This window comes from Canis lupus, chromosome 6 (assembly GCF_048164855.1).
Source record: "Canis lupus baileyi chromosome 6, mCanLup2.hap1, whole genome shotgun sequence".
NCBI classification, from domain to species: domain Eukaryota; kingdom Metazoa; phylum Chordata; class Mammalia; order Carnivora; family Canidae; genus Canis; species Canis lupus.
The window spans coordinates 876647-900854 of record NC_132843.1 but is presented as its reverse complement, the minus strand read 5'-3'; the positions used below and the strand labels follow the sequence as shown (position 1 = coordinate 900854).

The 24208-nt window shown below is 57.8% G+C and overlaps 1 protein-coding gene and 1 long non-coding RNA gene across 14 annotated transcripts in view; one reads left to right on the top strand and one right to left on the bottom strand.

Annotated features, from left to right (window-relative positions):
• LOC140634874 (zinc finger and BTB domain-containing protein 7C) overlaps positions 1-4849 on the top strand; it is a 335185-nt gene extending 330336 nt beyond the window's left edge. For all 12 annotated transcript variants that reach the window (XM_072828525.1, XM_072828526.1, XM_072828523.1 and 9 more), the window contains one exon: positions 1952-4849. In XM_072828525.1, coding sequence (XP_072684626.1) covers positions 1952-2600 — 649 coding nt within the window. In that variant the 3' untranslated portion in view covers positions 2601-4849. The remainder of the gene's footprint in view (positions 1-1951) is intronic.
• Positions 4850-8628: 3779 nt separating this feature from the next.
• Positions 8629-15561, bottom strand: LOC140634873 (uncharacterized). 2 transcript variants are annotated; one of them, XR_012032201.1, is made up of 4 exons: positions 15339-15561; positions 15120-15238; positions 13405-13642; positions 8629-13014 (listed from the first exon to the last, which is right to left on the bottom strand). It is a non-coding gene; the product is annotated as an uncharacterized lncRNA (long non-coding RNA). The 2 variants fall into 2 exon arrangements; XR_012032200.1 differs by having other exon boundaries at positions 15124-15238.
• Between the last annotated feature and the right edge of the window lie 8647 nt (positions 15562-24208).

Genomic DNA, 24208 nt, shown 5'->3' with positions numbered 1-24208 from the left:
GGTCGGAACAAGGCCCGAGTTCTAGTGTCAGCTCTGCCTTGACTCCTCTGGGTGACCTTGGCCTGTTCCCCTCCCGGGACCCCAGTGTGCCCACCAGCAAAGGTGGTGCTTAGAGGGATGTGTGGTCGACATGTCAGGAATGAGGTTCTCTGCCTTCCCCCACCTGCACCCCGCCCCCCGGGTCAGGGTCTCTGGGAGTGAGTAGGGCCCAGCGTGCTGTTTCATCAGGCCCTTCTCATGCCTGCTCAAGGTTGGGACCTGCCTGCCCAGATGCTCTCCAAGGCCGCCTCCCCATTCAAACCCGCCATCACCGGAATGGAATGGGGGTTGTAGATACCACAAGGGCTGCATACTGGCTGGGGAAGGGAGCATGGGGTGTCACAGCAGGGCGCTGCGCAGCCTGGGTGCAGCTGGGGGGCTGTGGGAGGAGGGACAGGGAGTGTGGACCAGAGGAAGGGGGCCTGGTGTAGGGGGAGCACTCACTGGCTTCAGACAGCAGCATTCACTTCCTCCTCCCTGCCCGTCCCGCTTCCCACCCCACCTCCATCTCCCAGGTGCCCTTGTGCTTTCCTGGGAGCCGAGGTGGAAGGGGTGGATCTGTCCTCCGTGGTCCCCCTCCAGTGTACAGGAGAATGTCCTTTTCCCTCCCGCCCCTGCGCTGGGGAGCCATCCAGGAACCAGAGCTCATGAGACCTCTAGCGGCCGGAGACGCCAGGAGAGCAGGACCTGCTCCTCGGCAGGGCCCGGGGTTATGTGGGGAGCACGGTTTAAATCTGGCCATTTTAGGGCGGATGCCTGGGCTCCTCATCCGCTCTGACCTCAAATCCCAGCTGAAAATGACAGGCAGATGCTCCACCTGCGGGGAGGAGGTGGGAGACGAGGCACGGAGCTTGCTGGCCTGCCAGGCGGGTTGGAGAAGGCTGCAGAGGGAGCCTAGAGAGGAGGGCTGCCGCCCTGTGACTCCACCTCAGCGGCCTGGAGGGCTCCCCTACCCGGCGTGCATAGCGCTCAGTCTTTAGGAAGGCAACGCTGTGATGTCAGTTTTCCTTTCAGGATCACCAGGAGGTGTGTTGAAGCTAGTTTGACGGGAACCCTGCTTCTCTGCATCAGCCCAGGACAATAGGAGCGGATGTCTAATGCTAAATTCAGCTCTGTGCAGAGAGGCTAAGTCACTTGCCCGTGGTCATTCAGCACGTTCCTGGTGGCTCTGCCGCTGGAGCAGAGGCCCTGACAGCCCCATGGGAGCCCCACCTTTACACCGTACCTTCCCTCTGAATAATAGCACTTAAATCCTGAAAAGCTTTGCCCTAGATTAGGCTACATTCTTGTCGCACCTGGCTCTTTTATAAGGCCCTGAAATTCTCTGCAGACAAAGAGAAGAGCCCACGGCTCAGGATGAGAAACCACAGCGCAGGAGACTTGAGGGAGGTGTGCCCGGCTTCCGTAGGCTCCCGGATTATTGCTGAGGACAGACAGATCTCAACAGCCCAGGGGCCAGGATGGGTCGGGCCGGCTGGCGGTGGGGGAATGCAGGGCCAGCGGGCAGGAAGACTGTTGCCGGGAAGCAATGGGCATGAAATTTTTAAGGTGCCAGCCAGTGTCAGCAGGTGTCACAGCACGCAGGGACCAAGGACAGGCTGCTGGCCTGGGGAGGAGGGTCCCCAGCAGGCCCGTTTTCCAGTCTGAGACAGGCCTCCCATAGAGGGGAGCTTACGATTGTGGAGGGCAGGAGGCCCTTCAGGACACTGCCCTCTATTCAGGGTGAATGGCCTGTTTGGAGTGAGGCGGGGGGGGGGGGGGGGTGCAAGTCAGTCCTGGCCTGGCTCCCGTTCCTGCAGCAGGACGCCGCGGCCGAGGTGAGCCGCAGCAGGTTCCAGGGTGGTAGGTGGGGAGGAGGCAGAGGGCAGCCCCTAGCCTCGGGTGGGCGCTGACGGCGGGCTGTGCGTTGCAGGCAGGACAAGCTGAAGATCCACATGCGGAAGCACACGGGGGAGCGGCCCTACCTGTGCATCCACTGCAACGCCAAGTTCGTGCACAACTACGACCTCAAGAACCACATGCGCATCCACACGGGCGTGCGGCCCTACCAGTGCGAGTTCTGCTACAAGAGCTTCACGCGCTCCGACCACCTGCACCGCCACATCAAGCGCCAGAGCTGCCGCATGGCCCGGCCCCGCCGCGGCCGCAAGCCCGCCGCCTGGAGGGCCGCCAGCCTGCTCTTCGGGCCCCCGGGCCCCACGCCCGAGAAGGCGGCCTTCGTGGTGCCCCCGGCGCTGGGCGAGGTGGGCGGCCTGGGCGGGGCGGCCGTGTGTCTCCCGGGCCCCAGCCCCGCCAAGCACTTCCTGGCGGCGCCCAAGGGCGCGCTGAGCCTGCAGGAGCTCGAGCGCCAGTTCGAGGAGACGCAGATGAAGCTGTTCGGGCGCGCGCAGCTGGAGGCCGAGAGGAACGCGGGCGGCCTGCTGGCCTTCGCCCTGGCCGAGGACGTGGCGGCCGCGCGGCCCTACTTCCCGCTGCCCGACCCGTGGGCCGCGGGCCTGGCCGGCCTCCCCGGGCTCGCCGGCCTCAGCCACGTGGCCTCCATGTCGGAGGCCGACAACTAGCGGCCCGGGCGCCGGCGGCCTGGCCCCTGGCCCGTCAGGCCGCCCCACCCGCACCCGCCGCGGGCCCTGAACTTCCTCTTTGGAATCACACAGGAAGCGTGGGAAGTATGATTCGCAGGCCTCCCGCAGCCTCCCGCTCCCCTCCCTGCCGGCCGGCGGCGTCTGGCAGGGACACCTCCTCCCCGAGGGCCTCCCCGGGCTGGCTCTCTGCTGTCACGCAGAAACTCGCAGGGGAGGGCCAGTGCCACCAGGAGGCCACAGCCCAGGTGCCCCAGAGCTCTGTGGAGCTGCAGGGGGAGGGGGCTAGAGGGAGGAAGGGGCCCTGGGAGCAGGGGCGAGGCGTGCGCCCTCGCAGCCCGGTGCGGTGGCGGTGGCACAGTCCCTACTGATCCTGCTCTGCTGGGTCACTTTTCCAGCCATCCCAGCGTCCTCATGGGAAATGCCCTGTTGGCGGAGAGGCCTCCTTCTGGAGTCCCACCCGCCTGTCTCTCCGCCCCCCGTCCCGTGACCTCAGACAGGCCGGTCCCCCACCCCACTAGGAAGGGAGGCTGCTAATTCTGTCCCCCCTCAAACCCACCCACACGCGTATACACCTCAACACGCCAGTCGCTCCACGAAGAGTTCCTGAGAAGGTAGGAGCTTTGAGCTCCCGGAGGCCTGGGGAAGGCGTCTGTCTCGCTGCATGTGGGTTTGTCACATCCACCTCTCTGCTAGCACGGGGGAGCGACGTCGTCACCAGAGGAGACGGGAGTGACACAGAAGAGCCCAGGGGTGGCTCTCCCAGATGGCTTTGGGGCAGTCCGGATCCCCCCACCTCTGCGGGCAGGCGGGCCCCTGGGGATGGCACCCCCCCAGGGCTGTACAGCTGGGGCTCCCGGGGCTCCTGGGGCCAGCACAGAAGGGAATGGGCACCACCTCGGAACACCTGCTGACCCACCCCCTCCACCCTGATTCCTGGAAACAGACAAAACACCTGGTTCTTCAGGGTTTATGTTTGTTGTGGGTCCCTCAGGGCTTTGGGATTGCTGGGATTGCCTCCTTTGCTGTGTTTGAGCACCCTCAACCCCTCCCTCATCCCTCAGGGAGGGAGCTGGGCCGCTTGGTTTCCCTGGGGGGGGGGGGGAGCGGAGCCCTGGCTGGGGTGGGTGTGAGGGCGCCTTGAGCTAGGGCCACCCCACTCGCCCTGGTGCCTGAGCCTGTGGCTGGCTCTGAGGACCATGGAGACTTCCCTGGCCCAGCGCCTTCCTGTTCTCTCCACTTCCCTGCGCCTCCCTCCCTTCCCTTGCTGAGGTGGCCTTCCCGTCTCAGCAGCCCAGTGTCCCCAACCAGGCCCAGGCTCCCCAGTCCAGGAGCTGTGGGCACAAGAGACTTGGGCTCTTCCTATCGCCTTGGCTTCTCTCTGAGCGCACACACACACACACACACACACACACACAAAAAGGCCAGAGAAGACCACAGACTCTGTCCCCCTCCCAGCTCCCCAGGGGAGAACCCTGGCTCCGCTGCCCGCCAGATGCCATTGCATCCAGAGGGAATTGCTTCTGACCCTCTTGTCTTCAGACGCCACCTTTCTGGGCAGCCGCCTCTTGGATGCCCGCCTCCGTCTCTGACACCTGCTCCTGGGACCCATCCGCCAACATGCCCACGTTCCCCCCATCGGCCAAGGGATTGGGGCTGACCCACACTTTTAAGAGAAAATGAGGAAAAATGAACACATTGGAATCCAGTGGTGTTGGGGCTTTTGTTTTTATTTTGTAAAGGTAATGACTTCTTATAAACTCAGTTTTTCAGATGACTGGTTAGTTCTTTTTGCTTTCACTTGGCTGGTTGTACATTGTAAAGTATCCAAAGATCGTGAGTACTGTATGATGGAGAAGAACTCTACACAAATGGGTTGTGGGGGGTGGGGTGGCTGTGTTTGGTTTTGGTTCTTTTCCTTTGTTTCTCTTTTTTTTTCCATTTTTTCTCTTTTTTTCCTTCCTTCCCCCCACCCCCAGCCTTTTTTTTTTCCCTTTGGCGTTTCAATTTCCCTGTCGTCTGTCTGTGGGAAAACTTTGGAATTTTTCCTATTTATAACTTTTTTTTTTTTTTAATGTGGTTGCTTTCTGTACAATGACACAACAGAGTTTGCCTTAGTGATTCAAAGGACAATCCTCCATAACTTTGGTCGCACGCGGCACCCCGCCGAGAAAAACTCTCAGCTAATTTTCTGGCCTATTTATTAAACAGTATTAATTGACTCGATGAAATTATTGAGAGTTGCACTTCTGTGAGAGGTGACCAGCAACAAGTCAGTGGCTACGTGTTCCCTGCAAAACAAAAAACAAAAAAAGACCACAAACCTTTGACCCTTTATTTAGTCACCAGTAGGGCAGTGATGTGAGGAAGAGAAAGCTTTGCTTATTGCGTTTCCTGGTTCAGGGTGACGTCCTCGTCCTAAAGCTCACGTCAGGTGTCAGTGGTGGTTCTGTGGTGGGGAGGCCCAAACTTAATTCCTGTTTCCCACCTTCCAGACATGCAAGAGGCACTGTTTGATCAGAAGTTTCGGGGCATCTGTGAGCCCGAGTGCAAAGTGTATGTGTGTGCATGCAGGTCTGTGGTGTGTGAACAGGGAGAGGTCACGGGGTGGGTGACCGTTGCAACACTGCCGGGCCTACGAGTTCCCCACCGTGGCATCCACAGCGGCCTCCCGCTTGTCCTGTTGCACCTGCCTTCCTTGCCACCTTCCTCTGGTTTCCTGGCAGGGGAGCTGGACCTCTCCTGCCTTTTCACCCGAGCCACTTCCCCAGCCAGAGAACTCTAGATCCTGAAAGACGTAAGGCTTGCCACGAATGAGTGCACTCAACTCAGAAGCCAGAGCGCAGACTCTTGGAGTAAAATCGTTCTTTGTGCTGTGTTTTCTGGATTACCCAGGGTACCCCAGAGCCCCTTTTCTGTGTGCAATCCCCTTTCTTGCCATGGCAATATTTCTGATAAGCCACATGCAGCATTTCTTCGTACAGAGGAACAAACCAATGGGGAGGTCTCCAGACTCCTCCGTGCTGTGCGTCCTCGGGCTCATCACTCGCCTACTCTGGTCCCCACTTTCCTTACCTCTAATAACTACAGGGAGTATGTACACCAGAGCAGCTCCAAGTTTCCTACCCAAACGCCCTTCAGCAGTTGGGGGGGGGGAGTTGGGGGGGAGTCAGTCAATTGGGGAATGGGAACTGAACTCTAAAAAGAATTGCCTGAAGCAACCTTCGCATAGTGTAAAATTCCACAGTTGCAGGTTTTTGCTTTGAGATTCATGCATCTACATTCTATCACATAATACATATGCCTCTGTCTTTTTTTTTTTTTTAAAGATTTTATTTATTTATTCATGATAGTCACAGAGAGAGAGAGGCAGAGACACAGGCAGAGGGAGAAGCAGGCTCCATGCAGGGAGCCCGACGTGGGATTCGATCCCGGGTCTCCAGGATCGCGCCCTGGGCCAAAGGCAGGCACCAAACCGCTGCGCCACCCAGGGATCCCCGCCTCTGTCTTAATATAAAAATAATCATCTGATCTACTTGCCAGTTCCATAACTTGTCTTATCCCCAGAATCTTCTAGTAAAGGCAGAATGTTCCCTGGCTACCCTGTAGCTTTGAGAGGCCCAAGCTCACAGCTGAGGGCTTAGGGGTTCACATGGCCCAGAGCAGGAAATACAAGGCCAGGTCATGATGTCACTCAGCTCCGAGTCCTCGGCTCCCTGGGTCCTCATCTGGGGGTCGGTGTCCACTAAAGGCTGGAGGCAAACATAGGGAGAGGGTAGGTCCAATATGGCCCTGAGCCCGGGGGGCTCCTAAACTCAGGTGAGTGAAATAAAGTCTGCTAGTCCCGGCTGGGTAGGTATGCTCCGTGGAGTCCTGCAGGGGCTCAGGGCCCGCTCCCTCAGACCCAAGGTTGGAGAACGAGGCCACTGAGGACCGAGAACCATGTGCATCCTAACCTGGGGAGGAAGGCCTGAGAGAAACGTTAGATCCTTGGAACTTTTTTTTTTTTTAAGATTTTATTTATTTATTCATGAGAGACACAGAGAGAGAGGCAGAGACACAGGCAGAGGGAGAAGCAGGCTCCATGCAGGGAGCCCGATGTGGGACTCGATCCCGGGACTCCAGGATCACGCCCTGGGCCGATGGTGGCGCTAAACCGCTGAGCCACCCAGGCTGCCCCCCCCTCCCCCGCTTGGGACTTTTTTTTAATATTTTTTATTTTATTTTATTTTTTTTGAAGATTTTATTTATTTATTCATGAGAGACACAGAGAGAGAGAGAAGCAGAGACACAGGCAGAGGCAGAAGCAGGCTCCATGCAGGAAGCCTGACATGGGACTCGATCCCGGGTCTCCAGGATCACGCCCTGGGCCAAAGGCAGGCGCTAAACCGCTGAGCCACCCAGGGATCCCCCAGGGAGAGGGAGGATTTTACCAGAAGTCTGGCCAATTCCGAGCAGTAGGAGAGAGACTCTAGGAATAGCCAGGTGTCTGAGCCCAGGAAAGTAAGTAACTTCTAGCATCTACCATCGTCTGCAAGAGGAACGAGGCCCCTTGGGAGGCCATGAGCTCCCAGTCACTGGAGGGGTTCAACGCGGCCTTTCTAGAATGCCGAGAGGAGAATCCCGTATAGGAGGAGGTCTGTCCTGTGGGTCCTTTCCACCTGATTAAAAGGGCGAATATATATCCTCTTGTGGCTGTGGAAGAAGGACTGTGCTGGGGAAGGGGGTGACAAGGGAGATGAGCTGGCGCAAGTTCACAAAACCTGGCTTGGTAGCCCAGGGCTGCGTGCCCTGCCCTCACGACCCCCACTTCCGGTGACTGACAGTGACATGGGCCAGATAAGCCAGGACTCTGCATGGTAAAGGCCCTGATTCTGAGACCCTGATCCTGTGACAGAACAGAAGGGACCCCACGGGAGTTTAGACTCCCCCCGCCCCCAGGCCTTCATGTGCCCCAGGGCCCGCTCGTCCACAGAACCAGGGGCTCTGCTCACAGGGCCCCAGCACCCGGCCACAGCTGGCAGCCTCTCCCCAGACCCCAGTCCTCCCGTCCTGGACCTCGGCAGCTCCTCACCCCGTGGGTCTTCTGAGCCTGCTGCCAGTGGACACGCAGGAGCTTCCAGAAGCGGGCACAGCCCTGTGCTCCCCTCATGGGCACCTGACCTTCCGAAAGCCAGTGAGCACCTCATGAGGGAAAGCAGAAGACCAGACCCCGAGGCCACGTGGAGGGGGGTTTGGGGGGGATCAGCCAACAGGAGGGGAAATGCCACCTGCACACATAGGGTCGGAGGCCCCTCTGGGGACCTGGGACAAATTCTGGAACCAAAGATGTTCACATCCAGTGGCCTACTTGCCAACACCCGCACCCACCGCCTGGCACAGTGTCACCCTCTCCCCGTCTCCTGGTGCCCCTCCTGCCCCAGCTGCCCTGCAGGATGCGGCCCCTGTCCCGTGTTCTGTCCCCTCTTCACACAGAGGGGAGCCACCAAGGCGAACGTGACTCACTGGCTCCCTCTCCCGGCCTCCGCAGCCCCTGCACCTCGTTCCAATCCCTGTGGAAAGAAAGGCCCTGAACAAAGCTCCACAGGGCCTCCACCCAGGCGGACAGCCTGGAAATCATGCCAGTGGGCACCTGCCTGTCTGTCTGGACTCCCCTCTCTCCTCCTCCACGGGGGGGCCCGGGCATTGGGGTGTGCATAGGCGTGGAGGGGTGCGGGCGTGGGCGTGCAGGAGTGGGGGGGGTGCATGGGCGTGGGGGGGCATGGTCGTTGGGTGGCGAGGTGGTGGGGTGCGGGTGTGGGGGTGTGCACGGGTGTCGGGGGGTGGGTGGGGGCGCAGGTGTGTGTGTGTAAACGGGCATCTGGGGGGCTGTGAGTGTGGGGGGTGCAGGATTGGGGGTGCGGGCGTGGGCACAAGCGTGGCAGTGCGGGTGTGGGGGGGTGCGTGGAGGAGCAGGTGTGGGGGTGTGAACGGGCGCTTGGGCACGGGGTGGGGTGGGCGTGGGGGGTGCAGGAGTGTAGGGCAGGAGTGGGGGGTGCTTGGGTGTGGGGGATGCGGGCGTGAGGGTGCCAGCATGGGGGGGGGCAGGCAGCAAGCCAATAGCCTCTTTCACTCCTTTCTGCTGGGAAGCGCTGCTGAGAACTGAGTCAAACCTGCATTTCCAGCAATTGGTGGGGGTTGGCCTCCCGGAGCCTTAGCTCATTGCTCGCCCCCCTTACCACCCCGGGCAGGGGCTGTGGTGACCCCGAGGAGCGGAGCCCAAGTGGCCTAACCCAGACACTATGGACCCAGAAATGACAAATAAGGACAAAACATCTCAGAGCTGGACCATCCTGGAAAGCCTGGACACAGACCTTGATCCGCAGCCAGACACGTGCACTCACACACACACTCGCATGCTTGCACGGAGTCATCAGACACTACACAGGCTGACGTCATCCCTCCCGTAACGATGGGAGACCGGGCAGCGCATGGACGAGACCCAGCCAAGCCGCTGTCCCCAAAGCCTCCCTTTATAGCGTCCTCTCCAGTGTTACCCTGTGAGCCCTCTAGGTAACCGTGACCCTTGACCTGACGACAAATGCAAAAGCATAACAAGGAGGTTTTGGGAATGAGGACAGAAGATAGGGCGCATCAGACCCGATCCCACGCTCCTCTACAAATTAAGACACTCAGCACAAACCCTCTGAGTCCTGTGAAGGGTTTGTTTTCTCGAAGGACTCTCGCATCCCTGGGTCAGCTAGGTTTGAACCTCACGAGGCACATCTTGTCCCTATTTGTATCGCCGAGATTCTTAGTCAAACACCAGAACCCATTGCTCGGCGCAGGGGCAGCGCAACACCCCCTCGCCCCCCGCGCCGCCCCCGTGCCCGCTTTGATGGAAATGGCTTTTTACTTTGCCATTTCAGCGTCATCCCTGTAGGAAGGGCACTGTGCTGCCCACAGTGCATTTCCCTTTCATGATGACCCCGGTGACCCAGCCCTTAGGAAGGGGTGGGGACTGCGAGCCGCTGGGGGCGGGTGGGGGCATCGCAGCAAGAAAGGGGGCACAATGTGCAGGGTCAGGGTCACCGGGCTCCACCCCTCTCTCCCTCCCCCACAGGGACCTGCGAGGGTTCCCAGCCTCCCAGCCTGGGCCCTGGGGGTGCTGGGCGCCCCCCTTCGAGTTCCTGCCTTCCTCACCGGCTGGCTCAGCGCAGCAGGGAGGAGGTGTGACCTGTACTGGGGCTTGAGGGGGCTCGCGCAACACCCTCAGGCGGGACACTAGGTGCTCAGTCAACATCGGCTCCCCTCTTACCTCTCTGTTCCCTCAGTAACGTCTAAAATAATCATGGTTATCTACTTTATTTACCTTTTTCCTTTTGTTTTGCTTCTCTTCCTCCAACAGGAAAGTTAAGAGGGAAGGGGAGGGGGAGGGAGGGGTCAGCACACGTCACTTATCCCAGTGATTATCTGAGGCCGGGGCTCAGGGGCTCAGCGGTCACCAGCTCCCACAGGGAAGCTGGGAGAAGCACCGGACAAGGACAGCCTCTTAAATCAGAAGGCGGAGCTGGCCATTTCCCGGGCTGCCGGCGTGGAAAGCTATTCCAGGAGAGCATCCGGCTGCACAACTCTGATGCTGCGTGGCTGGGCCCCTGTCCAGACGCTGCCCACTGACAGCCCACCTCGCTCGGGCCCCCGCCCCCACCGGGCACAACGGGGACCACCCTGGGGCCGGAGGCGACAGAGGCGGCCGGCACGTCCCACGCACCAGGAAGAGAGTCGTGATTTCAGAGCCAGAGCCTAGAAATGGGGCTTGAGGAGGTGAGAAGGGTTGTCAGGACAGTCTTTTGGCCTGGCGAGCAGGTGTTCAGGGGCCCCCGTGGGTCCAGAATCTAAGGAGCCTGCGCCCCTTCTAGGCGGAGCATGCTCAGAGCACCTGGGACCCTCCACTCACAGCCTGAATGGCCGCAAGCCTGCTTCCAGGCCCGAGTGCACCTCTCCCCAGAACTTTCTTTCTGTCTTTCTTTTTTTAAAGATTCTATTATTTGAGAGAGAGAGAATGAGGGAGAGAGCACAAGCAGTAGGGAGAGGGACAAGCAGGTTCCCAGTGAGCCCCATGCAGGGACTCGATCCCAGGACCCTGGGATCATGACCTGAGCCGAAGGCAGGTGCCTGACCACTGAGCCACCCGGGCACCCCTCCCCAGGACTCAGTGAGGGCCGGGTGCTGCAGGAGTCCCTCCAGGGGTGGTTGTTTGCTGGGGAGGATGGACAGAATTAACCCCTCCAGACTGGGGCGTTCACAAAAGAGACCTTTCAGCCTTTGGGGTGGAGCAGCCAGTGGCGGTGGCAGTGGAAGGGGGGACGCAGCTATGGGTGGGTAGACCCACTCCCCCTACCAGAACCTCTGGGATCCTGAGAATCGAGTGAATCCAGCTTTCTAGGTCTTTCCGAAGGGATGCTCACCCAGATAGAAGACTAGAGCCCAGTTTATGTTACAATCTGTTAGCTCAATTTCTATGTTTAGACCTGTGACACGGGAACCTCTACTCATGTCCTCCCCAAGCCCTGCGACTACAGGGGAAAGAGCCAGGTAAAGCCACAGTGCCCCTAGGTCTACAAGGGAAGGGCACGGCTGTGGTGCCCTGCGGGGCTGCTGTCTTGCACCTCGACTTCCCCTGAAGTCACCTGCCTCTCAGGGGGCCAGCGAGAAGGGGCTCCCTTCCCCGACCCCGCGACCTAAGAGACTCCTGTGCATTGACTGGGCACATTCAGATAGAGGAAAAGTCTCATTTTCAGCTACGTGAACAGGCCAGCCCAAACCAACAGCAACACGTCCATCCGTCCCTCTCCCGTGGCTACACCCCTGCAAACTACCCTCCACTCCTCCAGCGGCAGGGGGACGGGAACAGCGGCTCTTGGGACCAGAGTGTCACAGACCGGGTGGCTTATCAACCTCTCGGGCCCGGAGCTTGGAGGTCGAGGGTCAGGGCGCCCACACGGTAGGGTTCTGTGGAAAGCCCTCCTCCGCGCCGCGACCTTGCAGGACAGAGAGCACAGAGGAAGCAAGCTTCCTTGCGACTCTGCTAACAGCACTAGCCCTAGCCCAGGGCCCCATCCCCATGACCCTATCTCGTCCCACTCGCCTCCCAAAGGCTGCACCTCCTCATGGCGTCCCGTGGGGGTGGGGTTTCAAAATCCCACGGGGGCTCCCCCAGTAGCCCCCGGCAGCCCCCCAGGAGGCTGCCACTCCGTGAACGTCACCTCGTCTGAGCACCGCTGTGTCCAGGTGCGAAGTCCCAGGCAGGAGCATCCACTGCGCCAAGGCCGCGGGGCCGGTGTCCTGCTCTAGCTGCTGAGACACGGGAAGGGGGGTCCTGGCCCTCTGAGATCCGCTCGTCTGCTCACCCGCATATTGGAGCTGTGTCCCTCCCAAACGGAGAGTGCCTGGACACTGGTGCACCAAGGCGACAGAGGTCAGGTGCATTCAGTGGGTGTGGCCAAGGACAAGGTCGCCTTGTCATTCCTCTCAGCTGTTCATATGAAAAAGCAGCGCCCTCGTGGCTTCTGATGCTAACAGCAGAGTCCCACCACTCGTTTGGATTTTTCTGTTTCAAAGGCCCTTGTCTATGATTTTGGGATTTTTGAGAATTTCCTGGACAGTTTCCCATTTTCAATCCCTCGTTACCGCTGCAAAGGAAGGCCCGATGGGCTTACCAGAACTTAGGAGGCGGCTTTCCGAGCCTTTCCGGGCCACTGGTTCTCTGTGCGACCTTGAGAAAACTTACCTCGACTCCCTAAATCTCTATTTGATCATCTGGGAAGCGAGGGGGTGGGTGACAGGAGGCCCGGGATGTCTTTGTGCGGTCACAGGGCGCGAGCTCACGCTTCCTCGGCACAGAGCACTTGCAAGGGGCCTCATTTCCCAACCAAAGGCCGCCCTCGTCTCTTTCCAGGACTAACGTTGCCCAACACGCGGGATGTGCGTCAACCAAGGCTGTGTGGTGGAATATTGTTGAGGCTGACACCAATCCAGATCCAGAACAACCCACCCACGACGCCATCCTATAGGAAGCACACAAGGCAGCAGCTGGGATTGCTTCCCTTTTTGTCTTTCCAGTGCGAATGCGCTCACTGAACATTGTGTTCTCATGCACACATGTGCACGCCCACACGCAGGCCGGTACACGCATACCCGCTGGCCTGTGTTGCCATCAATGTGCTTAGGGTCACATATGGAACTATCTCTGCAAAAAGCTTTATTTTTCACGGGTTTTGCCTTCATCGCAGACACAGGACGAGTTCTTGGGCTTGCTTTCTGTTCCCAGCCTTTCGCTTTATTCTCTATGCTGTAGAGCGACCTGCCCACAGACGTGCCAGCGAACATCTGCCTACAGAAGAGGATCTGGCCAGGCCTGTCGAGACACCAGACCATTGGTTCTCTCTGGGGTGATCATCTTCTCTCCCCTCCATCCCACTGCCCTTCTGTGGAGGGACGTGAAAGAGGGGGAGTGGAGGTGGGGGTAGAAGGTGATGAAGTGAACACTTGCGGGACCAACCACGAGTAGGTATGTGTATCTGCTTCTCAAGTGTGGTCTGAAGATAAATTCAATCTCCATGACCCCAGTCCATGCTGCATGCTTGGGGTACCCTGTCTACATGCATGTGACCCAGTCGCAGAGTTTCCCCACTGGAACAGAGCTCCTTGAGAATCTTTGCAATTCTTCCCGAACTGACACAGGGCCTGGCCCCCAAGAAGGTCTTAACAGACACAGCATTGATGAAGAATGCCGCCTTGTACTTACACTTTCCCATCGGCAAATTGCTGTTCTGTGTAAATTCATTGGATTGATGAGCTCACAGTTGTCTCCACTCATCAGGCTCGGAGGCTGAGGCACAGACAAATTGAAGATGTAGTCCTGGCCAGAGGTGGGGGAGCAGGTGAGGAGTATTCCCCGCCGGCTCGAGCTTGTCCGGAAACTGCCTGGAGGACGGGGGCTCCTCTCTGCCTTCGGTAGACCGGAGCTCAGCTTCTCAAACAGCCTGGTTAGTTGGTCCCGAAAAATTTTCAGAAATCATTCTAGAACCTTCGCCTTGGTCTCTCCACCATACCAGTATCTCCTTTCTATGCCAATTTTTCTCCTGATGACAGCTCTTCTTGCTGCCCCAGGAGACCATGCTGCTGGCAGACCCAGACCCAGATCATCAAATGCCAACACCAAGCCAGCGGGGAGATCCCTCTCTGCCCTGGTCAGCAGGCGGTCCACCCTGCTTCCCTTAAGTCCTGTCTTATCCCCCTCACCACCTAGCCCAGGATGCTAATGAGGGTGGAAGGGAGGTGTAGCCAGGGAAGCGGGCCGCACACTTGCAGTGCTATTTCACTCAGGCAGGTCCAGCGATTCATCACTGTCCCCTCCTGTCCCTCCCTAGCTCTCCTTGGACTTCCCTTGGCATGTGCCCCCGACCCTCTCCAACCCTCTAGGAGGGATAATGATGGTGGTCATAGCTGCTAGCGCATTCCTCTGTTCCCCACCTCACTCCCATCACCATCTGCTACTCCCCCTCACCCTGAGGTAGATGCCTTCCAGAGGCTTCCGTGGTAAAATATATTGTCAAACCGCACTAGCCTTCCACTCCGCCAGGAGCTAGCCATTGGCAAGGACCTTGTCCCCAGGACCAGATAGCCAGTCTAGCCTTAGCTTTGGTGTCTGGGTCTCCTGCCCCATGCCACATTTTCAGAGGGCCGCACTGGGGCCTGTTTGCTGATGCATCTCTCCTCCAAAGATCAGAAGTCCACTGGGTAGGGTCAGTGAATAAAATAAAGGATACCCAATTACATTTGAATTCCAGATAAACTGCAATAATCTTTTAGTTTAAGTGTGCACTTGAGATATGCTGATAGCAGAAAACTTGTTATCTAAAATTCAAATTCAACTAGGTATCTTGTATTTTCACTTGCTAAATCTGGTAAGCGTCAAGATGGTCAAGGGGATGTGCTCACTTGGAGCATCTCCTGGGTACATGGGACCCCACCTAAAGAGCCCTGAACCCACTTCTAGGGCCTCTGCAGTTTCCTTTCCTGTATGTCTGGTTCCCCTTTGTGTGTTCACGCCTAGGCCTCAGGAGCAGCCTGGAGGCACCAGTTCTGGGCTGGGGATGGAACCTGGACAACAGGCTGGGCGTCCACACATGATCTGGAAGTCTGTCCCTTGTGGGGAGGCAGGAGCCCAGGGTGGGGCAAAGGAGGGGCAGACCACAGGCCAGGGGCCACCCGCAGCAGGCCATGGGCCTCCTCCCCACCGCAGCCCCCTCCTGGGAGCGGAGCTGTGCAGTGTGTCCCTGTTACACTCCCCAGCTGCAGTCACATGCACACGGGACCGTGGGGTCCCCTGAGTGGGGCCCCCTGGAAAGCAGCCTGTTTGCCGGCCAGGTTGAGGCAGGGCCACGGCGATGGGCTCCCTGGGGCTCTGCTATCAAGACACTGCTGGGGGGCAGCCCGGGTGGCCCAGCGGTTTAGCACCTGCCTGCAGCCCAGGGTGTGACCCTGGGTCCTGGGATCGAGTCCCGCGTGGGGCTCCCTGCATGGAGCCTGCTTCTCCCTCCTCCTGTGTCTCTGCCTCTCTCTCTCTCTCTGTGTTTCTATGAATAAATAAATAAAATCTTTAAAAAGAAAAAAAAAGACACTGCTGGCTTGATGGGTCAAGAGCGGATCCCAGACCTGGTGGCTCGTGGTCCTTACCGTGGCGGCCCCGGCCACAGCCCTGAGCTTCAGTTTCTCCCGAGATGAAACCAGGGGGGCTCCCGGCTCTTGGGTGGTCGTGAAAACTACGTGTGATTCGGCAAAACCGGGGAGCCAGCGAAGGATCGGTGGTTGCCAGGGGCTGGGGCGGCAGATGGCTGGGGCCGGGGCAGCGAGGCCCGCGGGAGGGCGCAGCGGGTGTCCGAGGGCGCGGGCGGGAAAGGGCAGGTGCGGCCCGGGGGCGGGGGGGGGGGGGGGGGCACCGGCCTCTGCCCTTCTGCTCGATTCTGCTGTGAACCCAGAACCGCCCCGAACACTAGGAGAGCAAGGAGCGCGCCTGTCTCCAGGCAGGAAGCGCTCGGGGCCCGGCACCGGGAGGGCTGGCCTCAGCCACGCAGGTGTCCCAGGTGAGCCCCGGGACTTGTCCCCAGGAGGGGGGGGGCTCCCCGGTCGGTCCCGGGCCCAGGGGCGGAGGCCAGAGCGGGCCGGGCTCCCAGGCGGGGCGCCCCGGGAGGCTCGGATTGGGGGACGACCGCGCTGGGCCCCCGCCGCCCGCGTCCTCGGCGGCTCCGCGCGGGGCCCAGGTGGGCGGGGCGGGGCGCGCGGCGAGGGAGAGGATGGGGCCCGCGGGCGGCCCGCAGCGACCCCGTGTGGCCGCCGCGCGCAGCTGCACCGCGCGGGGAACAAAGCGCCGACCGGGGACGGGGCCCGGCTGCTGGGGGCGGGGCCCTGCGTGGTGGGGGCGTGGCCCGGCTGCTGGGGGCGGGGCCTGCGTGGTGGGGGCGGGGCCCGGCCGCTGGGGCGGGGCCCTGATTGGTGGGGGCGGGCCCCGGCTGCTGGGGGCGGGGCCCTGTGTGCTGGGGGCGGGGCCCGGCCGCTGGGGGCGGGGCCCGGAGCCGGGCGTGGAGAGCAGGAGCGCTGGGCTCCCGCGCTGTGGCCTCCGGGGGGCCCCCGGCTCCGCACCCCGTCCTGCCCGAAGGGAGCTGTGCTCGTGGCCTCGGCTGCTGCAGAGTCCTCGGGCGGGGCACACGGGGCGAGGGGCCTGTGACACCGCAGCCTCCGGGCAAGGCCGCCCCGCGCCCCTGAATTCCCAGCGTGCGCCCCGAGCAGCCGGGAGAGATCCGCCTGCGGAGAGCTGGAAGCCAAGACGCCGAGGAGCGCGCCGCCGTGGAACAGAAGCGTCCGCTCACTTAGGGAGCTCCAGGAGAGCTGTGCGAGAGCAGAGGAGGGACAGAGCGGTGGCCCCAGGCTCCCCCACCCCCAAGGCCTCTGATTTGCCCTGAAGTTAGCAGAAATGCAGAGGAGCACATCCAGGGTTCCTAGCACACAACCTGGAGACCCCCTGCCCCGTTGCCATCTCCAGAGCAAGGGGGACCTCTCCTGGCCAGGACTCTAAACTACCCTGTCGCTCTTTGTGGCCAAGGGCCCTGCCCTGCCCTGCCCCCAGAGACCACCCCTTGTCCAGCACTGTCTCGGGAGGAGGAAAGGCCACCTCCCTCAATAAAACAAAACCCAGAGCTGCCAAAGTTGGCAAACGGAGAAGATTCTGGTGAGGATGGGCCACGGGTGCTGCCACTCCTGCTTCAGGGCTTCCACCCAAAATTGGGCATAAGACCTCTCTCGTAACCTCCCTGCTCGGCTGAACGCGGGCTGGGACATCCACTATGGCCCTTCATCTTTCCTGCATGACCCACATCCCAGGTCCCCTTCCACCTCCAAGGTCAGTCCCAAGGAGGGGAAAGATCCAGAGAAACTCCTAGGAGTACCCACCAGTTTCCCCAGAAACGGATACCCCAATGGGGTGGCCCCTCAGGCCCCAGCAAGACAATCACTTCAGCCTAGGAGACACACACACACACACACACACACATGCACACACACACACATGCACACACACACACATGCACTGAGCCAGGCCCCAGCAGTCAGTTGGGAGGGCTATGCACTTGTTCCTTTGCTCAGAGCCTTTGGCTACAGAGCTCCCGTCTTCCTCAGCCCTGCCCTCTCTGCCTGAGTTCTTGTTCACAGGTACCCTGAAGCCAGCATTTCCGTGGAGGATGCCGATGGAGCACCCACCATGTACAAGCCCCTGTGTGAGCATTTTGCACCATCCTGTCCAGCCACGTGGCTTCTGTCCCAAGCTGGAGCGTAAGAATCTGCTCGCACTCAAACCTGCCCCTCACTCCTGCTCCCCAGCTTCTAGCCTCAAATACCGCCCTCTTCCTCTGGTGGTTGGTTCCTCAAAATTACTACCCTGTCTCACTACCAACCTACCTCAGCAAGGTGCAGGGAGTCATTAGCACTTGATTAAATACCAGAGCTTATGGTGGTTTGCATCATTTCTGCAGACTCTTAAACATCCAGCCTTTGCTTAAGAAGTAACTTCCCTAATAACCTGCTTTCTTAGAGAAACTCATCTTGATTTAAATATCCTAGAACGGAGCACACTTGCTCTGTAAAGGGCCGGGTGGTAAATCGTTGAGGCTTTGCAGGCCATACAGTCTCCGCTACGGCTAAACTGCCCTGGTAGTAAAAGCAGCCGTAGAAGATAGGTAAATAAATAGAGTCGGCTGTCTTCTAATAAAACTGTATTTACAAGAACGAGCAGTGAGCTGGATTTGGCTCCCTGGCTGGAGATTGTTTCTCCCTATTCTCCACCTATAATACATATTTTGGCCTCATGGCTTAAGCAGTCAGATGAGAAGGCCTCAACATGGCCTCAGAACATCTGGGTGACAAAGCCAGGCCCAAACCTCACAGCTCGGTGACCCCCAAGCCTCATTTTTTTCACTTAGGAATGGGGGTGATCGTGGATGTATGTGAGGAAGGACATCACTCCACATACGCTCTCAGAGGCCTCTGCTGTGGGTTGGAATTAGCCATGGCAGGGAGATGTTGGTGAGCACCTTTGTAAACCCTGGGGTGCCCTGCACAGCCACATTGGCCGTGGCGGGTCTGAGCCCACTTGAGGAGCAGGGCGGGGGCTAGGACGGTGGGGGGGCCCGGTGGGAGCTGCCCCGGGGCCCCGGCTTGACCTGGTAGCTTCATGCAGAAGCTGAAAACTTTGGGATATGATCACCTGCTTCTTGGTGTTCTCAAAATACCAGGCAGTGAGCTTCCGGCTTTGCACAGCTCTCTAGCTGCTCTATGACCGCAGCTTCCACTCCTTCAGCCCCGGCTGCGCCAACTGCAAGTTGCAGAGCAGACGTTCTTTCCAGAGTTGTGGCAACCATGAGCATAGCCAAAGCACCTTCTGGGGTGGCTGACCTTGGACCCTGGACCCAACCAGCTTCTACGGGCCTTGAACACTTCGGCTCTCCCTCTTGCTGTACCACGAGGAGGCGGGAAGGGGAGGACGGGAGGGGAGGAGTCCCTTTGTCCCCTTCCTCCCCTCTCCCGGGACCCAGGTTGGGCACCCTCTTCACACCAGGTCTTCCGAGAAGCAGGCTGGGACACTTGCTCTCCCAGGCGCTGGGCCCCTGGGTCGTCAGGGTTTAGGATACACGGGCACCCAGGCACCGCTTCAGGGGCCTCTGTGTCATTTCCTGGTAACCTTCAAGCACACAGAAGTTGTTAAGTGGGGCAGGCCTGGAAAGGCCTGACCTTGCTGGGAACCCAGTGTAGCATCTGAGGATGGGTACCCACCCACACGGCGCCCCTCTGTTCTAGGCCAACATGCTCCTTTTACAGATGAGGAAACTGAGAACCAGAGATGAGGCCCACCAGCCCCTCTGGTGAGCAACACCAGTTCCAGATTCTGGTGTCTCCCAATCCACTGTGGCAGGCGGCTTCTTACATCAACATTAATTAATGTGTTTCCCACCCTACTCTCCCACACCCCTGCATCAGCGGGACCCAGACGGCTGCCTGGATCCTCTGGAGGCAGGGCCCTGCAAGCAGGGGCTCAGGGCTGTTTGCAGATCCTTGGGGAGCTAGAGCTAGCCAGCAAGAAGCTGGGGTTCTGTCCTCCTCTCCTAGGAGGCCAGGACGGGTCCGACAGTGAAGCAAAGGGAAGGGTTAGGTCAAGAAGAGCAGCCTGCCCAGCCTGGGCCTGCTTGCTCTACTGCTCCAAAGAGTGGTGGTGGGATGTGTCAGCCACCGAGGGAGCTGCCGGGGTCCAGCCCCCAGGGCTTGGGTGCAATGACCTCTTCAGGCATTTCCAGCTTTTATGATCTGCGGCAAGGCCCTCAAGTGACGCAGGCCGACCTCTCCTTGCAGCCTGCCCTCCGGGGCCCCGTCTCAGCCACGGCCATTCGCACGCCCCTGCCCAGACCGCAGGCCAGGGCACTAAGCAGGGACCAGAGGGAGTGAAATGGCCTAGAAGAGCAAAGGAAGGCAGCAAGTAAGTGGACGATGTCACCCCCAGGGCCAGAAACGGGAGCCAAGAGGCACAGAACACTCAGCCCTCAGGAGAGGAGAGAGGGGACTTGAACTACGGGAGAGGCCATGGAACCTTCTCAGTGGTCCCCCAGCCTGGGAATCCCCAACCTGGCCCACGCAGGCACCTTCCGGCTGCTGCTCCCTCCCTGCTCCCCTTTGTCAGCCCCGGCTCCACAAGGTCACACAGACAGTCTGGCTGAAAAACCGAGAGCACTCTGTCCAGGTCCTGGATCAGATGCTTGATAACGGGATGGCCACGGGCAAGCTGCTCGCCCTCCCCGAGAGAAACGGGGTGACGCTGGAGGTGTCTTCTGAGGATCACGGTGAGGCCGCCTGGGAGGTAAGGTGCAGTGCCTGGCACAAGGGATGCGTCCAGTGGAGGTTAGTTATGATTGTTTGGGGGGGGCGTAAGGGCAGGCTAGAGGACACCCGGAGGCTGCGTCCCCGCCTTTGCCCCCAGATAGGGAGGCAGACAGTCCTGGCAAGGACAGCAACCTCAAAATCAGGTCAGAGACTAAGCCCTACGTGAGAGGACCCCAAGGGTCAGAGGGCAGCGCCTGAGAGCTGGGTTATCACCGGTCTGACCATCGGACTTTGGACACATCAAGAGATTATTATCCCTCTTTTAACAAAAGTCACAATTAAGGCTCAGTGAGTGTGAACAGGCCATGTGTAGTGGCACCGCCGGTAGGCAACAGGATCAGAGTTTAGACCCAGCACGTCACCGCCCAGAGCCCCACAGTTCACTGCCTCTGCCTGTGTAGGTGTGGGGCCCCGTCAGGTAGACTTGCACTCACTGAGCACATAGTACCTGAACACTTGCTGCCCGTGTGACCCCAGGGAGGTACTGTGCACACAGGAGAGAGGGAGCGATGGCCTGGAAGAGCAACTGGCACAGAGCCGTTCACGTGAGTGGATGAAACAGACAACGTGACAAGTCGCTTTGTCTCCGACTGGAGTAGTCAGGGTGTAGACGAAGCTGCCGTCCCAAAACGCCCACCGCTATGGGGCTTGCACACAGTGCATTCATCTCCCTCCCGTGACCGTCTGGCGGTGAGTGGCCCCGACCCGTGGGCCCTTCTCTTCCACCTGCATATTCAGGGATCCGAGTTCCCGTCGGGCTTTTTCTCTGCCGTCCCCTAGTGCAGGACCTTCAGCCTGGACTCCAAAACGACAACTGAAGGTTATTTGTGGACTGAAGTGAAAAAAAAAAAAAAATCACATCTGTATTTTCACGAACTTCTGAATGTGAAGTTAGCATTTCCTCCTATTATGAATGAGGCGATAAGTCACTGTAGACACGGCAGGATCAGGGACTCTGCTGCCAATAAAAATCACACCGATTTCCGTATCAGATCACAGCGTTACGGGTGTCCCAGTCTGTCATTTAACATTTGGTCGTGTTTCAGAATCACAGTGTGCTGCTGTCCTTCCTGCTGCTGGATTTTATTATTTGATATTAGCAAAGGAGCATGACGCCGCTCTGTCACGAACATGTATGTGTGTGTCTGTTTAGCTATTTTGCCGTCCGTATTTCAACACAATTGCTTTCTTCTCTGATCTCCTGTATTTTCTTTCATGTATTTCTTTTGTAAAGTATCCTTGTCAAGTCCGCAGGCTTCACCAGGCTGCCAAGGAAGTTTACGGCACGGAAAGGCTAGGGACCCCCGCTCAGAGCTGTCCTCGCAGGCAGGGTCAAAGTGGAGTCGCTGCCTGACTATGACCCGGCCCCTGGGCATGAAGAGACAGAGGAAGGGAGGGGTAAGCAGCTCCCCTCTAGGTGAGGGATGTAGATGATGCCCACATCCCTCCACACACCTGCACCTGCAGCAAGAGCTTCATAAGGGGGCCGTAGAGCAAGCTGCAAGGACTGCATATGAATAAGGTCCCCAGTTGGGGACCACTCACCAGAACTCTACTGTGTGGAAAGAAAAAAGGAGGGATGGAAGAAAGGAAGGGAGGGAGCGAGGCCAAAGCCCGAGTTATAGAATGTAGAGTTTCCTTCTCTATAAAATCAGCAGGTAGAGGGGCGCCTGGGTGGCTCAGTCCATGAGGTGCCTGCCTTCCCCTCAGGTCATGATCCCAGAGTCCCTGCTCTGGGGGGAGCCTGCTTCTCCCTCTCCTTCTGCTGCTCCCCCTGCTTGTTCTCTCTCTCTCATCAAATAAATAAATAAATAAAATCTTAAAATGAAACAAAAACTAGGAGGTAGAAAAAATAGTAGGGAAAAAGCAACTTTTTTTTTTTTTTTTTTTTTTTTTACCCGTTGAGATCCTTTTTTCCAGTGAAATCATAGAACACAGACAAAAGCAGGATATCTTGTTAAGTAGGGCCGCGGACCCAGGGCCCTGTCGGCCCAGTCTCCTGCTTCCTGCCCCTTTCCCTAAGGGGATCCCTGAGGCTCCAGAGGAGTTTGTCACTCTGGGCCTAGGTGGTGTGTGAGGCCCCCTGGTGAGGTGGGCCTGAGGACAGGTCATCTTTGACATCCAGTGACAGCTGCAGGCTCTTCCCAAAGAGAAGCCCATCTCTGTGGGTGAGATAAGACAGACAGGGAGGGTGTGGGGGGAGGGGTACTGAGAGCAGCCAAGGATGAGACAGAGGAGGGCAATCTGGTAGCAGGAGGAGAGCAGCAGGTGCAAGCCTCTGGGGCAGGAGTGCAGAAGCCTCTTGGGGAGGGGCCAGGGGACACACAGTACAGCACCAGGTGTCATTAGGGCGAGGGAGCCAGGCGGGCGGCAGTCTCGGGGGGGACCAGCACAACCCCCACCCCTGGCCCTCCTCCCAGCCGTGGCTTCTTGGGCTCAGGACACTCTGACTGGGGCAGCAGCAGAACAGCCCTGGGATGTGAGAGGAGTAGCTAAACCAAGGAGCGCATTCACTTTGTTTCCACTGTTACTCAGCTCCTACTTTGTCGCAGGCGCTAGGAGGGATTTTCATTCTCACAAGGAAAGGCATTCAAGATACAAATAAACATATGGTGAATACATACATATATAAATAAGCAATTGGGGGATCCCTGGGTGGCTCAGCGGTTTAGCGCCTGCCTTCGGCCTGGGGCGTGATCCTGGAGTCCTGGGATCGAGTCCCGCATCGGGCTCCCTGCATGAAACCTGCTTCTCCCTCTGCCTGTGGTCTCTGCCTCTCTCTCTCTCTCTCTGTGTGTCTCTCATGAATAAATAAATAAAATCTTTAAAAAAAAAAAAAAAAAGGTAGTGGCCCTCAACCAGGGGCAATTTTAAAACAAACAAACAAACAAATAAATAAATAATTGTAGTGACTTTGCTATCCATATGAAAATACTACAATAATAATAATTAGCATCTAATAGAGGCTTAAAAAAGTCTCAGTGGTTGGTCTGAGGAGTACCAGTGAAAAGAATGTAAGATGTGTTGGGATTAATCAACACTTTTTTTTTAATTGGAGTATAATTTAACGTACAATATTATATAAGTTTCAGGCGTGTGACATAGTGACTTGATATTTATACACATTAGGAAATGCTCGTCACAATATGTCTACTTACCATCTGTCACTGTACACAGTTTTTATGACTTTATTGACTGGATTTTAGAATCAATCACTCGTCTCCCAAGATTCCATCAAAATCCTAGAGGAGAACACAGGCAACAGCCTTTTTGAACTCGGTCACAGTAACTTCTTGCAAGATACATCCATGAAGGCAAGAGAAACAAAAGCAAAAATGAACTATTGGGACTTCATCGAGAAGAAGCTTTTGCACAGCAAAGGATACAGTCAACAAAACTAAAGGACAACCTACAGAATGGGAGAAGATATTTGCAAATGACGTATCAGATAAAGGGCTAGTTTCCAAGATCTACAAAGAACTTCTTAAACTCAACAGCAGAGAAACAAACAATCCAATCATGAAATGGGCAAAAGACATGAACAGAAATCTCACAGAGGGAGACATAGACATGGCCAACATGCACATGAGGAAATGCTCCGCATCACTTGCCATCAGGGAAATACAAACCCAAACCACAATGAGATCCCATCTCACACCAGTGGGAATGGGGAAAATTAACAAGACAGGAAACAAAAAATGTTGGAGAGGATGTGGAGAAAAGGGAACCCTCCTGCACTGTTGGTGGGAATGTGAACTGGTGCAGCCACTCTGGAAAACTGTGTGGAGGTTCCTCGAAGAGTTCAAAATAGACCTGCCCTACGACACAGCAATTGCACTGTTGGGGATTTACCCCAAAGATACAGATGCAATGAAACGCCGGGACACCTGCACCCCGATGTTTCTAGCAGCAATGTCCACAATAGCCAAACTGTGGAAGGAGCCTCGGTGTCCATCGAAAGATGAATGGATAAAGAAGATGTGGTCTATGTATACAATGGAATATTCCTCAGCCATTAGAAACGACAAATACCCACCATTTGCTTCAACGTGGATGGAACTGGAGGGTATTATGCTGAGTGAAGTAAGTCAATCGGAGAAGGACAGACATTATATGGTCTCATTCAT